At 41.6% G+C, this 18124-nt stretch overlaps 1 protein-coding gene across 1 annotated transcript; it reads right to left on the bottom strand.

Annotated features, from left to right (window-relative positions):
• Positions 1–264: 264 nt before the first annotated feature.
• hopx (HOP homeobox) lies at positions 265–6978 on the bottom strand. Its single transcript, XM_004073599.4, has 2 exons — positions 6641–6978; positions 265–507 (listed from the first exon to the last, which is right to left on the bottom strand). Exons 1-2 carry the CDS (start codon positions 6797–6799, stop codon positions 430–432), a joined length of 237 nt encoding a protein of 78 aa, XP_004073647.1. The 5' UTR covers positions 6800–6978; the 3' UTR covers positions 265–429.
• Between the last annotated feature and the right edge of the window lie 11146 nt (positions 6979–18124).

The following is an 18124-nucleotide window of genomic DNA, read 5'->3' on the forward strand; positions in this document are numbered from 1 at the left end:
CTGCCTTTAGTTTATCTGTGCCCCCCCCACATCCTGGATGGTTACATATGTTCTCCAGAACTTCCTGGACGGCATTCCAGCAGCATCCATTGTAATCAGAGAGCTTCCTTACGTCTTTACAGTCACCTATAGAACCAGGAGTCCGGTTCTGCTCCCCGCTGACAGGCTTACACGTAAACAAAGGTGCCAAAACAAAGGCATCCCCCTCCCCGCTTCCTGTGCGAGTTTGAGCCCCCCCTCTTGTGCAGTAACAGCAGAACAAACTCATCTAACAACGGGTTTATTTCTGTGAGCACAGCAGTTATATTTCCATCAACACAAAAGCATTTTTACATTCTGCAACAAAAGGTAGTATCTTCCTCCATGAAGCTGGGGGGGGGGGCAGCCAGCCAGCAGGACCACGGTCTGCAAGGCGGGGTGGACAAGGTTTTAATCCAGCACGGATCCCGCCTCAGCTGGAAGACCCTCCGCCTTCCTCCAGTACGCATTTCGCCACTTGAACCATTTCTGCGAAGAAACCAGAGAGAAAAAACCCGTCAGAGACGCCAGAACCGACCAGAACCTGCAACAGCTGCTCGTCACAGACGGACTCAGTTCTGACATGAATATTCCTGAGAAATTGCACAGGTGGACTTCTTCAGCTGTCAAGAAATACATGCAGCCCTTTACAAGGTCAGCCTTAGGGCTCTGGCCATGTCTCCATGCAGACAAAAGGACCTGAAGAACTGAAGAAGAGAGGAAACCCGGTGTTCATAACAGGGTTGGGTTAAGACCCAGCTCCTCTGTACTCTCAGGGATCTCTGGTTACTCTTCATCAAACCTTTATGGCTGGATCCCAGTGCTAGGTCACACTGGCTTTAGCAAGCAACCACTTCCAATAAAAAGTCGACGTACACGTACGATTCGAGCTTCCGTGTTCAGAGCCAATTTTCTGGCTTTGCGTACAAAAAAAGACACGGCCATTGAAAGATTTGGCAGTGACGTGCGGGTGGCGTCCTTTATAATTCACAGAAGTGCCGACCGTTTGAAAATCAATCACGAAGGAGAAATTGATAATAGCGGTTTGTGCCCAGCTGGAATTATACGACACCAAGTCCTTCAGACATGAGAAGAGAGCTGTGAAAGACAAAATCCGAAGCACGATTCACCAGGTTTACTCCGCTGTGAGTAAACCTACGGTAAGCTTTCAGTGCATTAACGCCCGTCTACTGTTGACGCACTGAACTCAACAACCAGCTGATTCTAAAGAGGAGAAAATCAGCTTTGCGCTGATGTGCAACTCTTTACGATAGTGTTGCACATCAGCACAAAGTCGATTTGGAAATCTGCTTTTTTTCAACATCAGAATTAGTAAAAAGCGTTTGTTGTTTAGATGTCGCCGGCGACATCTCTGGTGTTAAAGGGTTAACCCTTGTGCTATCTTAGATGACCCCCCCTTACATTGACATGTTCTTCCTACCATGACAAAGGTGGATAAAGGTGGAAAGATTTCATGTAATCCATGGACACCAGTGAAGATCACAAATCATTGAAGAAAAAAGGCTCAGAGCACTGTCTAGTGGGTCTAGATGACCCAACTCCCAATGTTAGAGTGTCTAAGAAAGCACAAGGGATAAAAAAAAACAGACAGATGCTTACAAGTGAAACCACAAACCTACGCTAACTTATTATAAGATGCTATGCTAACCAATGTTTATGTATGTTATTATAATGTTGCTTTTTTATTCCCCATTAAGAATGTATTAGATTAGTATATTTTAAAGCCCTTTCATTTAACAATTAGTCCAGCACTAAACTCTGCTTTCAACTTAAATCTGTGTTTTCATTACATAACTAAAAAAGTTTGAAATGTGCTACAGAGGTAGATATAGTGAAATTTAAAGTGTTTCAGAAAAGGCAAATCTGACATTTTTAATGATTGTTAGTTAAGTTTGATTTAAGTGTAGCTTAGAAAAACCTTTAAGTTTCAATACTTCCAGTGCAATCATGGAAAATCCCCAACAACGTTTATCTGGATGTTTGGCATATTTTCATCTCCACACCATGCCAGAATGCCGGCGCTGACCGGCACTGACCGGTCCATTTGTTGTCTGGAACAGGCGAGTGTCGCTCTGCAGAGTTCAGGTTTAAGCTCCCTGGGGACAAACCACATCTGACACAATCTCAAGCATTGGCAAGGAAAAAGGAGGGAACCGCCTCTCCGACACGAGACCAGGGCCGCTGGTTGGAGCCGTGCACGTGGCTGGAGGGAGGCTCCTCTGGATTAAAACACATGGCATTCTCGTTTGCGCTCATCTGGGATTACTAAATTGTTTCCAGAAAAACTTTTCTGCAGCTGCAAACGTCTTTCTGTAAATCAGGTCCATGTTTTTTTTGCTGCTGCTGTCACTCTAAGGAACGACTCATTACTCACACGCCAAGCCTGAACACATATGATCCGCACAACATCTCTGGTCATTTTCCCCTCTGCATTGGACTTGATTACATAAGGAGGCGTTTTAATCTCAACGCTGACTCAGCAACGCTGAAAACAAACAAAACGCTCTGTGGCAAAAAGCTCAAACATGCAGCAGGGAGGCCGGAGCCAGTTCCAGAGGTTATGAATGCCAAATGGGGAGTGGTGGTTGGGTTGGGTTCCTTCGTCTAAACCTCCTCCAGTGTGTACTTTGTTAGCAAATACAAAGACACTCGACAGGAGGGATAGAAAACTGCTGTCTCTGAACGGGGCTCTTTGATGACGGGCCAAACCTTTACCTCACCGCCTGGACCGGGTTTTCCTGTCAGGTTCTCCCACCCAATGGAAGCACAGCACAGGGTGGATTACAACCTCTATGGAAAGACGATCAATTATTCCTGAGGTCATGAAGACGAGCCTTAGCAGTAAATCGGTGTGAATGTTCACAGGAAGCTGCGTCCCGATGAACGCGGTAGAAAAGGACGCTGCAGCAAGAAACCACTTTAGTAGCAGTTTGAATGTAACAGAGCTGTGACTGTTGGGGACAGATTAGGAACCGGATCTATAAGGAGGTTCCCATTTTCTGCTGCTGATACATAAAGCTTTGAATGGTTTAGCACCAAAATACACGATTGACCTTCTAGGCCCAGTGTATACCTCATCCGGATCCGGTCTTCTGTCATTTCCTCAGGCCTCAGTATGGATGCTGCAGGTTTTTGGGTTGTCCGGGTCCATGGAGGGTCATAGCGACCGCATATTGAAGGGAGCGCAGGCGTGTCTTATAGTTCCCCACCTCAGGGAACGTCGTGAAAATGGAACGTACCATTGTAAGTGTTTTAAAGTATTTACAGGGATAATGGACGTTACACACACCTATGACAAACGGGTGATGCCATTGTACGGTGTTCTTTCGCCACAATGGCTCAGTACCGACCAAGTTCAAATGATGCACACACCGGGTGTGCATGTGATAGGTCCTTGCGCCGTCGACCTGTCACATTATAGAATAATATGTGCATGAAAATTTTGGATGTAGGGGTTCACCGAGCTGTCTCTATCTCCTGTGGAACTTCGGTTTGCCCATTTTTTATCCACCTGTAAAGACAGTTCCCACTAGAGTCCAAAAAAGCTGCATTCAGCTTCTATGCCCCACAGATCTGGAACAGATTTCCAGAGAGCTTGAAATCATAAAACCCTCCGTTTTTTAAAATCCAGGTTGAAGAGCCGCCTGTTCTCAGCTCCATTGATGAGTTTTGATCACAACAACTTACACTGTTACTGTAAAGCTTACCTTAAATTCAGTTCATTTTAACTTCCTTAAAAAAATTTAATGATTAACTCCTTTAATGTTTCTGTTAAATGTTTCTTCTGATGTTTTATGTAAAGAACTGTGACTCATCTCTTTACACTAGATGTGCTGTACAAATGAATTTGCCCTGTCTAACAGAATTAAAAAAAAAATCTAAAACTGTTTTACACCCGAAAACATCAGCCCAGAGTTAGCTTCTGCAAGAACAAATAGGTTTGGTTTGGCATACTTTCATAAAAACCTCTTCCAAGTAAAGAATCTGAGTTACAACCGTCGACCATTTGGTGGCAGTGTGGCCCAAATGAGCAGCAACCATAAAATAAACCTGGATGGTGAATCATGCTGATAATCTGATGATGGCTGTTGGTCCTTCTCACTTCTCCTCCTCCACAAAACTTCCTGTTTTGATTCATGTTTTCTTGGATTTCTTCTTTTCTTTTGGCTCTAAGAGTAAAGTCGTTCCTGGTTGATTGAATCTCTCTGCTGAGTCTGTCTGCATTCACTTGGAAGCGCAACAGAGTTCACTTGCAAGTGAACTGAGACTCGGTTTCCGAGAGATCAGCTTTCCTGGTTTGTTTGTTCAGGTTAGAGGTGCTTCAGCTGAATCTATTTCTATTTATTTCCTCTAAACCATCGGCTCATTTTCCAGTTTTTTTTTATGTCAAATTTCTTTTTGTAGTATTATTGATAACCGTGTTTTGAAACAATAACCTCCTGATTCTGGGAAATGAATTTGTCCACTGAAGAAAGTAGAAGCTTATAAAACAGAGGGAACATTCCAGTCGTCTTCAGTCCTTTTCCTGGTCGGGTTCTGATTTGTCCTGGGAATGGTTTCCTGTATCTGGTTTTAAATGGAAACCACACATTCTGTTGAAATCTGTTTGGAATTGTTCACATTAGTGCGGTTCAGAGAAATCTTGCGGAACTGGTCGGTGCGCTGGAGGCAGAGCGCTCGCAGTGATTGTTTGGCGCCGTTGCCATGAGAGAGCCGTATCTCTCCCACGTCACCCGCCATCTGTCAGCCGGCCCCACCGCAGGCCGACATTTGCATTTTAAACGCACCTGGTGCGGCGTCAACTCCAACGACGTGAGGTTTTATGGAAATGTACTCTTTGCACAGATAAACAACCACACCCCTAAAAACTGAATACTTAAAAAAAAAGAGGCAGGAAAAACTTCAAAATAAAGCCCTTGAATGACAAATCGGTAGTTTTGGTTGGGAGTGGGTTTCGAATCGTTCCTCTGTAGGAGGAAAGCAGCAGCCGGGGGTCATTGGACCTCTAAAGCTTCACATCTGGCTCCTGATGGGACAGATGCTGAGAGGAGGAATTCCTGAGATAGATGGGAAGTGGGAGTGTTTGGGAGAAGCGGGAGAGGAAAATTCCTCTGGAGTAAAGTGACGTTTTCTCAAGATAAAACATTTATCGTTAAAGACCCACACCGGTGAAAATGGTGTTTTTAACATCTGATGATGGAGAACATTTATAAAGAAACTTCAGGTTAAAATGGCATTTCTGAGTGTATCTTGATTCAAACTCCTGTTGTGCTTCCACTGTCAGACAAATAGATCCATGAACGTCTTTGTTTTCCCCGTCTGAGCTGGAATCTGGATCACAACTGTTTTTGTTGTTAGGTTGGGGGTGTGAGGGGCAGTAAGCTTAGCAGAGTGTCAACAGTTGGGTGACAGGAAGGGGGGGCGGGACCACTTTGGAAATAGATCAAAAGATGATCGGAGTGGGACTTTAACATCTGATGAACCTGTTTTTGGTTGATTTGACTGAATGGACGGAACTAAAAAGAGGCAGGTTTGTGCTTTTTTTGTTTTTTGATAAAGAAACATGGAAATGTGCTTCAAAAGCCAGTTTTGGTATCGGTTTGTTATGTTCACTGATGTCAAACAAGCACGAGTTGAAAACAACACCAGAAAACGGGCTGGAATGTGCGCGTGAGGGTGTGACTGACAGCGCCGTGGAAGTCCACGCCGCCCAGCGAGGCGTGTCTGGGAGCCTCAGCAGAAAATGTGACCATGGTGTGACCGTTAGTAAACATCCTGCAGATGCCTGCGTGGTGATGAGCGGCGCCCGCCTTTCTGCTTCATCAGTGTGAAACACCAGGACATGTCCACGGGACCGTCCCCACAGACGCCACACAGACGATTCAGTCTTTCAAAAGTCAGCTGACACTCAGATGTGTGAATTCTTCCCACATGAGGGTGAAATCATTTCCAATTTAGTGTTTTTGTTTTTGTGGTTCACTTCAGGAACTGCAGAGAAGTCAACTTTATTTACTCAGGAGGTTCCTGACTTGTGACTCAGTTTTTTTTACAGATGTGTCCAATTTGTTCAAGTAAAACTGGTTTTTTAACTTGTTACAAATGCAAAACAAACAGAATTTCATTAAAAAGCCTCAGAATATGAGGAATATTTGCTGCTTAAGTCCATAAAACAATCTTACTCGACTCAATACAGACTTTGAATTTAATAGAAAGTGTGTTTCTGGAGTCTGAAGAAAACAAGAGGTGAGTATAAAACCAGTTTCATTACAAAACACAAACTACACCTTTGATTTCTGGTCAAAACCAGAACTCCACAATAGGCTGTATTTGAGTTTGATCGTTGTTTCACAGCATTTAAACCATTTTATTTATAGTTTAGTTTATTTTTTTAGTTACTTTTATAAACGTAAAAGTATAGATTGATTGTTGTATCTAAAAAGACAAATATAATATATGATAAAAACTTCAACATGTGAGGCTTTTCTACTGTATTCCATAAAGTACAATAAACAAATAAGTATGTTTTTATCATTTCAGATCAGATTAGTCTTATTTCTGGAACCAGCAGATAATTATAGACCATAATAGTCGGCGGACTGACCTCTGTTTCCTCCACTGAAAGTCCACATTCACTCGCGATCAGGATGATCTGCAGCTCGTCGGGGTTTTTGGAGAAATTTAAGAAGTTCTTCTCCAGCTGTTGGATCTGTTCATGTTTCAGCGTCATCATCATCTCATCCTCGCTCCTGTTCAGCGCCATCCTGGCTGGTCCAAAATGAAAATAAAAACCGCGAAGGAACCCCTTCTGTGCGTCTGCTGTAGCCGCGTGCCCGTGTCGTCGTCCGCGTGGATCGCTGCTCGGTTCCGCGCAGCTTCGGTGGCGACTCAGCTTCAGTTCTCTGGATGACAGGAGCAGCGCTGGCCGATTGAGCGCGCGGGAGGGGCGCGAGGCTTTACAACTGTCAACAGCCGGCGCGTCACGCGGCGGCTCCGCCCAACGAGCCCTCCCCCAAACAAAGGAGGGCAAACGTCAGAGCAGAGCTGCTGACAGACATCCAGACTGGGTTTTTGACAGCTGAGGACCTACAGTGTGGGACAGGTACTTTAGACACGGGAGGGGTATGTTTGTATAAACCCCCTTCTGTATTTAAGACAAAACTTGATCTTTTCTTGTATTGGTTTGCTTTCCTTTTTGGACCTAAGGGAAGACAGAGGGACATTATGATGCATAGACACCAGGCAAGTTTCTTGCAGGTGCTTTCATCAAACGGTGTTCACATTGGACTGTCACTACCGGACACTGCCGCATGAACTCACAGGTGAAAGATACCTGGTGTTAAATGTCCAAGTGGTGCCAATCTGGTGAATCTCGCTGCTCGCTGCTCACTGCACTATTCCAATATATGAAAGATTTGATGTCATAGAAATCTGAACGTGCAGAAGGAATTTGTCCTTCATCATTACTTTGCAAACTGTAACTTTAGGTACTTCAGAGAATTCCATGAATTGTGTAAACACACTGGAAGTGTACACGAGCCTTTTTCTGATGGAGGATGATGTGTAAAAAAAATTAAACTAAAAAAGTAATTTCTTTTTTTGAACTCATTGTGAATCAGGAGCAGATGAAAAAAAATGCAGTTTGAAAAAGATCATATTTGTGAGAATGCAAAAATACTCTGGGCGGAGCCACAAACTTCCTGCTCCACCCCATTATGATGCATCCACTTACAAACAGATCCATGAACCTCGTCTGAGCAGGAATCTGGATCCAAACTGGATATCTTTTATATTTCTCAGCGTTTTTGTTGCGCCGCTAGTGTTAGGTTGAGGGGTGTGACGGGCTGTTAGCTAGCAGGAGAGCGTCTAAAGAGAGAGCTGTTACTTATGGGTGATGGGAAGTGGGGGCGGGCAGACTCCACACCAGCTGTCCCGCCCACAACTCAGAGGTGAATTTCTGACGAACTCCTGCTGCTCTGCAGAAACTCTGTCCTTAAACGACCACGGGGGAACACTTTGAAAATAGCTCAAAGGATGTTGGGAGTGGGACTTTACAGGGTTAAAGGTAATAGAGTAACACATGGGGGGTTAAAAAACCAAAGGAGGCAACAGGCGGCTTAAGGTTTCACATGTGGACGTTTACAAAAAGGGTCGCGTCTGTCCACTCTTACCTGTTGACAGCAAAAACAAATTGAAGCTCGCTGTACATCCTTCCTGTTCGCCAAACAAATATCCTGTTTGTCCAAAGCTGATGGGACACCTGTCCTCAGGTGACTGTCTACTGTTTACAATGATGTTATGGACTGTAGAAAGTAAAGCAAGGGATGGGGGGGGGTCACCCCCACACCAAGCCCCCAGGATAAGGCAAGGTGCTAAAGGCAGCAAGAGCCCCCCAGACGTCCACATGAAGAAGCAGATCGAGGGAGTCTGCCCCCCCCCAGGCAACCTGACAATGGCTCAGATGGGACGTGTTCCCCTCTCCACATGGACAGAAGGTCGCAGGGCCCAAGAAGCCAACGCCCACGGGACACAACCACCAAGTGCCTGGCTCCTCCCACTTTAGGTGGGGCATGGAACAGAAGACGAGTGACCACCCCCCTACTTACGCAACATGTGTGCGTCTAATATTTGGCAGAAAACTGCCACCAAGTAGGGGCAGCCGCAGCATAAGAGGTTCTTAAATAGGGGTAGCGCACCCCTGAGGGAACCTGATGGTACTGCAGGCCAGCAGCTCCTTTTTCAATGGTTAAACTGAAAAAAATGACATTATTGTGAATTAAAAATAAATAAATACCAGATTATTGTCAGGTGGGAATAAATACTGAAATGAACAGGGGATTTGGTTTATTAATTTATTCTGCTTATTGTATTAAATATAAAATGTTACAGATGAAATGTATCAAATAGATCTTTTTTTTTACTTGACACACAACGATAAAGTACAAATACTCCTATTTCTGAAGCACTGCTGCTGGGAGAACCTCCATTTTTTTAAATTGAAAATTCATAAATTAATAACATGCAGACACAACACACTTAAATGGAGGTTTGTGCGTGACCCCACCTCTATATCGATGTTCCTGTCTAATCACAGCACTCTAGGCCACGTGTTTGCATGGGATTCTCAGAGGTGAAAGTCTGGCGGCCTTTGTCCTTTTGCCCCCTGTCTTATCACGTATCGCATCTGACTGAATGCAGCTCGTTGTTCATCACTTTTCCTCCCAGCCCGCCTAAAAGCTGCCACTCAGGGCACTGATAGTCTGTATCTAAGCTGATTACTCTGCACACGGAAACGTAATGAATGGAAATGAGGTTGGCCAGTCATTAAATAAAATCATAATTTAAAGGTTTAATGTCTGTGTTGATGACAAAAACAATGCAATTAATAATAATAATAATAATAATAAGAGTGCATTCTTGTGTTCTTGAGTCACATGGATGATCTCTTTCCCGCGTACATTTACAAGCAAGGCACCATTTGACCATGGACCCCTTTGCCCCTCCAGCAGCAGAAGGAAAAGATACCCTGAGTAAAGGGCCCATTAGTAAAGTTTACCATCAATAATCTCACCAGTCAGAATGCATAAAAAAAAAGGAAAAGGTGTGAGACATCTTTAACCATTCAGGATCTATTCTGCTTTCCGCTCCGATCAGTCAAAACGGTGACCGATTGTCTGGGAAGGAAATGTTTTGACAGCATTTGTCGGAGCCCGACGATAACAATAGAACAAAATAAACAAAGGCAGACGCACGCGGCTTCCTCCCCTCAGTGATAAGCTCCTGTTGACAGTTTCACTGTCATGGAGAAACACTTTCACCAAATGCAGATCCTCTGGTGTTTTCGCCATAATCTCAGGGAGCTTGTTACACGGCAGAAACCATAAATACAGACTGTTCTTTCCTCAACACACTTGGCTGTTCTGATGCTATCTTTGGATTTGATTAGACCCATAATTATGTGATTTAAACAACAAACCTCCGCACTCTTGATGCAATCCAAACCCATGAAGGAACACGCTCAGTTTAAAGCCTTTGGACACCCCAAAGACACAGGCCACATCCAAAAGGCGGGGGGGCTGTTTTTTATTAGATGCTTGTGGTGGTGGGGATTTGGTTTTCAATGTCTTTGAGTTTCATAAGAGCAAAAATATCCTATAACAGTTCAAATGTCCACATCATCTGTACACAGAGGGTTTGTTTATTTTACAAGCGTAAACAGTTTCCTCAGGAATCTTCTCCAATATTGTCACAGGAAACGTTGGAATTAGAAAATAGGAAAAGACGACCAGAGAAACGACATTTTCAAAGGGTTCTTAAACAGGATGTAGCTTCCTGATCATGTATGTTGATAATTTTTACTGTACTGATTGGATGTTGCGTCTGCCCCTGTAGTGCAGATTGGTGGGTTTCCTCAATAACTTCCCTGTATCCCTGTCACTGACTGTACATGAGAACTGGACTGAGTGGCCCCTCCCCCTTGGCGTACCAAACAGGAAGTACCTTCTGGCTCCAAGAAGCCAAAATCCTGCAGACTTCAATTGAGAAATAAACAGCGCAGTTATTCTATTCTTCTTTTTCTTGATAAACCTCTTTTTTTGTCAAGCTCAAGTTATTAAAGTTATAAACTGACCGATCAGATGCCTCTATAAAAGTAAGTTGTCTCGAGTCCACCGTCAAAGAGTTTGACAGATTTCATCTAGCTCCCTTTCCAGTGGTAGGGGTGTGGCCTTCCAATAAGCTCACCCCTGATTGGTGAACGTGGGTTGCCACAGAAACGTTGACTCAGAACGACCCCGAACAATCACTGCTTACTGATGACATCTGGCTCCAACATGGCGGCATCCATATTTGACATCGTCTGGTTGGAGAAGGGAGTAAACTCTTTTCTATGGGTGACGTCACACTAGCTCAGTCCAGTTCTCAGGTACAGTCAATGGTTGCTGGTCCTAAAAACAAGGATCTGTGTGCAAACATTGATGGGTCCAAAAAAAAAATAGAACTTAGTTGAGCCTGTCCTAGATTTATTTCTAAAATGCTTGTAGTACCAGATATAGAAATTTAATATAACATTTAAAGATTAAGGGAAAGAAATTCTGACATTTCTGTGTTTAGTTTCACTTGCAACGTTAGCAGATGTTCACTTGATCACATTTGTGCTCGTGCTAGCAGGCTGGTACTAATTCTAGCACATTGATGCTAATGAAACTTCAGCTGCAGTCTACTCAGATAAAACACAAAAAACGGAGTTTGTCGGTTTGTTTTGGAAAGACTTGTTCAAGTCCAACTAAGTGTTGACTTTTGTAAAAAAAAAACAAAAAAAAAAAGGAATTAATTTTGAAAATAGCCGTTTCGAAAGACAGTTTCATTTTATCAGCATAAAATAAAAGACAAATGAGTAAACATCCAGTCATCAGTTAAAGTTGTATTATGTTAAGTGAACAAAGGCAGTTCGGTTCCAACATCTTATGCAGTTGAAGCTTTCTTGCTGCAGGTAAACGTCCTGGATTCGAATCAGCTGTGAAAAATGACTGCTGACTGTCTGCTGCACCATTTTTGTGTTCCTGTGTTGTGTATTTGTGTTAAATATCTGCATCCAGCTGCTGCTTTCTTTTCATCCTTTTTGATTCCGTTCAGTGTTTTGGTTACTCAATGTTTTCAATTAACTAACATATTTTCAAGATCTGCAAGCTGTGGAGATTTTTCATCAATTCAGGGTTGGTTTGTTTTTAAATTAAGTTTGATTCAAACACGTTTAAAATCAAAATACAATCAATATGATGCAACCTTAAAGATAGCAATAATAGCTACAACATCAATGGTGTAACAATATTACAAACATGTTTGACATGGATCAGAAGCTTAGCCCAAAGAAAAAGTAAATTCAAATAAATACAATAATAATAGATAAAGGGAAAAGATGAATTCTGAAAAAACTGAAGGCTAAGATTTAACTCTCAGATAAGTACTTTGAGTAATAATAATTGTATTAAATAACAAAAAATCATTAGAAGTTTATCTTTTTTATAGTACTATTATAGCTGTTTGTCTATTCATGTTCAATATTGGGTTAATATTGTTATAAAATTGCCTTTAATCATGTTAATATTCATCTTTTAGTTTATTCTTCTATTGAATCTGCACCATATAAAGCTATTTTCAAACTTTAGAATATCATAGATCCGAGATAAAAGACGAACAATCCCCTACAGTTTGGTTGCACTAATGGTAGCTTAAATCTCCCTGTTGTGGGAATTTTCTCCCTCTAAAACTAAATTCTGGATGTTGTTTGGTAGTTTGCTTTTTTTACTGTTCGACCTTTTACAAGTTCCTGCAGTTTTCATAGTTGTGACTGTATAAAAAGTGGATCCCAGTGTCCTACTGTACGGATGATCTGGACTCTTTGTGAAAAAGCTTGTGCGTGTCTTTTATTTTGAAAGACTAGGAGTTTGTGTCTGAGACACTAAGACATCCTGACTTTTCCACAGATGACAGAACAATGTGGATTGTACCACAGGAATGTGGAGACTCGTTTTTTTTCTGTCTGAGAGGCTGACATATAAGATTTGATAAAGTAGATGCAAGACGTTCCAGCCTGGTTTTTTCATGTATTTGAGGTTAAAAAAAAAATGTTTGTTGCTAACGTTTATTGGGATGAGCTGAGTGACAGCAGTAGCATTTTTACAAAAGAAGTTTATTGTGACAGGGCAGCACACCTCAAAAAGAAAAGGCCGTTTTGGTTTTTCTCTGCTCATTTGTATTTTATAAATCCTGACCAATTGAAGATCTGTTTCTTTGAATGGGATGCACGGTGACAGAGCCTATCTTTGAAACAAAGGGATAACGTTTTACCTGAAATCACTGGTTCATAGCTAGCTAGCAATAACGGCTGACATGCTGAAATGCAGTTTTAAGCTTAGTTTTCTTTAGATTTGTCCTCCAACATCATAAAAATTCTACAAGAAGGTGTTGAAAACACAATTTTCATGGGAATGGGTCTTTAAAACAAATGTTTTGATCCTCATCGCTCCAAAACTTGATTAAGAAAACTGGCAAAACACCTCAAATTAACTGCATTTCATACATGAAACATGAATCTCAACATGAAGACATAACTATCCTCAAGTCTGGGATTCGGTTTGATCTGCGCAGCTCATAAATTTCCCGGATTTTCTTGTATTTAAATAAATTAACTAAAAGTTTTGTGGACTGTGGGTAACTTTGGGATCTTTTTTTAAACCTAAATGGTCATTTAGAAAATCATTTTTAAAATACAAAAAAATTCAAAATTTTTGTAGATATGTTTTTTTTTTCTATAATAGCTGCTGTAAGACATCCTTGGATTGAATATGCTCTTTATAAACAAATGTCACTGAATTAAACTAGCCTAACCGAACGGCAGCACAGATTAGAAGTGAGGCTAAGATCAACAATTGGAGCAGTGTGGAATGAGCGGCCTCCTCTTCCTCAGGAGACGCTAAATCCATGAAGAATCAGAAATGGCTTCTGTGTTGACCAGCAGAAACAGATGTGGTATCTATGTGGCCTATACTTCACTCAGTTTCCCTCACAGAAAAGGCCTGCAGATCATCAATGGCGCCTGGAGGAGCCAAAGTTCACGACCGGCACACCCGAGGCCCCGCCCACTCAACCGCCCCCCTCATCAAACAGAAACATCTGGCGATGAAGGAGCTGATTCCGACCGATTTAAGAAGCGGCGTAAAAGGGAGCAGGGATTTACCAAAAGCCTCTGATGAGTCACCGCACACATGTCAGGGGGAAAAGGAACATCTGAGGAATATTTTCAGTCCAAAGATCTCACTTTCACTCATTTCCTTTTTGAAAGACCTACAAAGACGAAAACCCAACAGGAACATCAACAAAAAGTTAGAACATCTCAAAGATGTGTTTGTTTTTGTCAATCGTTCCAAAAAGTGAAAGGTTGGAATTTTTATAGAACCAACATGTATAGATAAACATATTTCACGGCAAAAATGAGAATATAGTGAAACAGTTCTTGCTGAGCTGATCACTTCCAAACACCTGCAGAGGTTTCCTGGAGCCGTCATATGGTCTCTGAGTTTGTAGAAGAACCAAAAGTCTCCACGAGGAGGGCAGACCACAAGAGGTCTTCGATAGGCAAGCTGGTCCACAAAAAAACTGAGGAACAACCAAAACCCACAGGACTGTTGAGGGAAAAACACCCGACCCGGGCCACAAATGACCCATTCCTCCTGAACCAGAGACGTCAGAAGCTTCTCACCCGAGTTCAGAAGATCCAAAGTCTTTTTTTTTTCAGATGAACGGGAAGCTTGGAGAGCCAGAATCCAGTCGCTGATGCTCTGAGGTTCTTCTGCGGGTGTCGGCCCACTGGGTTTTCTGAAGTCCAAATTCAGAGCAGGAACCAGGAAGTTCTACAGCACTTCAGGCAGTCCGCTGATGAAAAGCAGGACTTGGTACCCAAAGCTGTGTTCGACTGGACAGCAGACCCACCTGAGCTGGACTTCCATTCCACCCATGCAGAACCACAGGCGGATGGTCTCCAGACCACAGTGCAGTGATGCAGTAATTCATCCAAAGTAGAACCAACAGAGAAATAAAGAGATTAGTCAAAAAACAGACATACATTTGATTGGCCCAATAGGATCTTTTACTTTTCTGAGACATAAATTTAGGTTTCCAGAATCCTTATTTATTTGATATTTCAATTTATGAATAATTATTCTACAAAAAAACAAGTTTCACTGTTTTGAATGGTGGTCTAACCTTTGGAGCTTCCCGTGACGATGAAAGGAACTTAGACTGAAAAAGAATCCAATCAGAAAAGTCTGACATTTAAAAATCACATTTTAAAACAAAAAAATATTTTATTTCCAAGTTTAACTATAGATGGATTGGATGTAGAGGAGATTATTTGCAACTGCAAGACACACTTGAATAAAAAATAGTGTCAAAAATCACAAATAATGAATGATTGAGGTAAGGAAAATGAAGGTTAATGAGTTACTTTACGGAGTGACTTCAGTTTCAGGAAGCAGATTCTAAAGAATGTTTTAAATGGAGCCAAACTGAAAGTTTATAACAGACATTTGTAAAAATTGTTTCCTGATGTCTCTGTGCACCAACCGCTGAGAGAAGACGTTTCATACGCCAACTTCCCACGAGTTAAGGAAAAACATTAAAGAACATTTACCAGACTGAAGGAGTTGATGCGTATATTAGAAAAAAAATAAAAGTCCTGGACCTGAAACAAACCTACGGTGGCCCGGAAGTCCAAATTGCATCCACAAATTACTCAGCAAAAAAAAAGCAGAAAAAAGATTTCAGAAATCAAAATGAAACGTTAAAAGGTGAAACAAAAACAGAAAATGGAAAAAGTCGGTATTCTAGGACCTCTGAGGAATCACCAAAACTTTACAGTGACTGACGCCAGAAACAGAAATGTAGTCTGTCCTGCCGAATATCTTTTTAAGCCTTGTGCTATCTTAGATGACCCCCCCCCTTACAATAACGTGTTCTCCCTACCATGACAAAGGTAGATAGAGGTGGAAAGATTTCATGTAATCCATGGACACCAGTGAAGATCACAAATCATTGAAGAAAAAAGGTTCAGAGCACTGTCTAGTGGGTCTAGATGACCCAACTCCCAACGTTAAAGTGCCTAGGATAGCACAAGGGTTAAAAGGTGAACAAATGTCATCATCCAATCAGTGATGTCCTTCGGCATCCCATAATACGTCCCTGAATGTTGCTGTTTTATTACTTGCTTTGCTTTTTCTTTTTCTTTTTGTGATTTTTTTTTTTTTTATATATATATTTTTGACTCATTGATGCGATTTGCACTTCAAATTTACCCCCTCGATTTGTGGGCGGGACTGTTGGAGCGGAGCAATCCCATCCCCCCTTCCCGTTGCTGAGAGCTCGGAGCAGAGGGCTTGTGTCCCGCCCATCATCTGCTCCTGATTCACAACGATTGGATCAAGAAAAACTTTTCATTTTCTTCATATTTGTCCTCCATCATCAAAGAAATGTTGAAAACACCAAAAAATATAATTTTCATTTGAAAAAAGTACTTTTACAGGAAAATACACATATTAATAAACAGTTTTGTACGGATAAACATTTGTTGATTGCAGTTTATGTTTAAAATAGAACTCATTAAAAAATCAAACCAGATAAAAACGATTTTGTCTGAATTTTTGATGGAAACGTTTTTTTTTCTTCCTCTGACGTCCAGCTTCATAACACAACTGAAAGCAAAAGATCCGTTTCCAAGACGGAAAATCATCAAAGTTTAAGTCCTAATGTTGTGGTTTCTTCTTCTTCTGGTTTGGAATTTGTTTTTTCTAAGATCCTGTTGCTTTTTTCTGAGTAAACTGAAATGAGAACCTGATGAAAGTCAAGTTTCAGAGGAAGGAAGAGTCAAATTCTGATGCAAAGGCACAGAAACAGTGGAGTTCAGCAGGAACAGTGGAGAGCAGACGAACAGCATGAGGTTCTCACATGATTCTGCACATTTCCTGAATATTAATAGTCCGCTTGCGTGATCTTCTCAAAGTTCAGAGTCGGCTACAGTCCTCGTCTGTCACACGAGCTGCTCACATGGAGCACGACTGCACAAGAACACAGAAAGAAAACAAAAAGTCCAACGATTCCTCATGATTTCCAGCTTTTAAAATTGCTTTTGTAATTTCTGGATCTATATAAACCAAAAGCAGAAGTATTTTACTGTGAAGATGATGATGGTGGGAGGAACCTTGATCCATCAAGAGTTTTCTTTTCCTTGGATTTTTGTTTCTGCGGTTCAAACTGAGCGATGAACCTGTGAATAAGTGCTGCATGCAGGATGTTTTGCATTTTCTAGTTTTCAGGGCGCAGACGTCCAAATGCAAAGCAAACGTCTCCGCGGCCTGCAGGTTATCCGCTTGGAACGTTTTCCTTCTCTGCTTTTCCTCGGAAAGCCCGTCTGAGCGTCCTGCTAACCAGAACGGCTGGATCGTTGCTCTGGGTTGGCCTCAGGTGTAGCCAGGGGTCAAAATAAGGGAAAACGTCTTTTTTGTTTGCTGTCTGTGGAGGGAAATGTGTCCAGAGAAGAGCCTGATGGGACTTTTAGTCTCTGCAGATAAACTGCTTTTTAGAGGACGCCGTCTGCTCTGTTTGGGAATTACAACTTGTTTTTCTCAAGTTTTCGTTATTGCAGCGTGTATTATGGTATGTATTCAATGATTATTCTCTGTTTTACTTGTTATATCAAATTTATTTTTACTACATTCTTATTTATTGTCTATTGATGTGCTATGATTTTCTATTGTACCTACTTATATTTAATAAGAAATTATATTTTGGATTTTGACTCAAATGAATGTTTATTGTATTTATTCTATATCAATGTTGTTTCAATAAATCCTTCATTTCTCCTTTTTAACTTGTACTCTATGAATAAACTTTGTCTTAATTTAAGTAGTTTTTAAATTGAATATATGTGTTTTTGATGAGTAATGGTTAGGAAAAAATGACCAGGTTAGGGTTGGATAAGATAAAGTCAGTGGTTAAGGTTTAATCCCCTCGGTTCCTTTGTGTCTAATTTCCTGATCTAATCGATTTCCATCCTGTTCCTTTGCCCTTTTGTCCATAGTGTTTTAATTTGAATACCAGCAACTTTCAATGAATCCAAGCCATGCAATAAAAATGTTTAACCAAAGGAGTGTGTGTGTTTTTGTTTTAATTGATTGTATTGTATTTCAGGGGGAGCTCTGCCCTCATACTAATTAAGAGCAGTTCAATTCTTTCATGAGAATGTTTGAGACTAAAGTTAAGGCACAATCACTAAAAAGTCATTTCTACCAGGAGTGGGGTTTGAACCCACGTGAGCATACGCTCATTGGCGCCCCCGGCCGCTGGTTAGTCGAGCTCGATCTCGGTCATTCTTGGTTGTGATATCCAATCAAATCACTTACTTGCAACCAAGATTCGAACCTCTCCTCCAATAAGCTGTTCTCTAGCGTACGACATCTCGCCCAAGAGTAACCTAGAATTACCCAATCAGTTGCCACGATGAATGTCCGGGGCGATGACAAAGGACTAACCAATG

This window comes from Oryzias latipes, chromosome 10 (genome assembly GCF_002234675.1).
Source record: "Oryzias latipes chromosome 10, ASM223467v1".
NCBI lineage: Eukaryota > Metazoa > Chordata > Actinopteri > Beloniformes > Adrianichthyidae > Oryzias > Oryzias latipes.

Bases quoted from the DNA above. Each gene is read 5' to 3' on its own strand.
- hopx (XM_004073599.4), bottom strand. From the start codon at position 6,799: ATGGCGCTGAACAGGAGCGAGGATGAGATGATGATGACGCTGAAACAT. The intron at 508-6,640 runs GTCAGTCCGCCG...GTTTCTTCGCAG, and splicing joins TTTCAGTGGAGGAAACAGAG to AAATGGTTCAAGTGGCGAAA.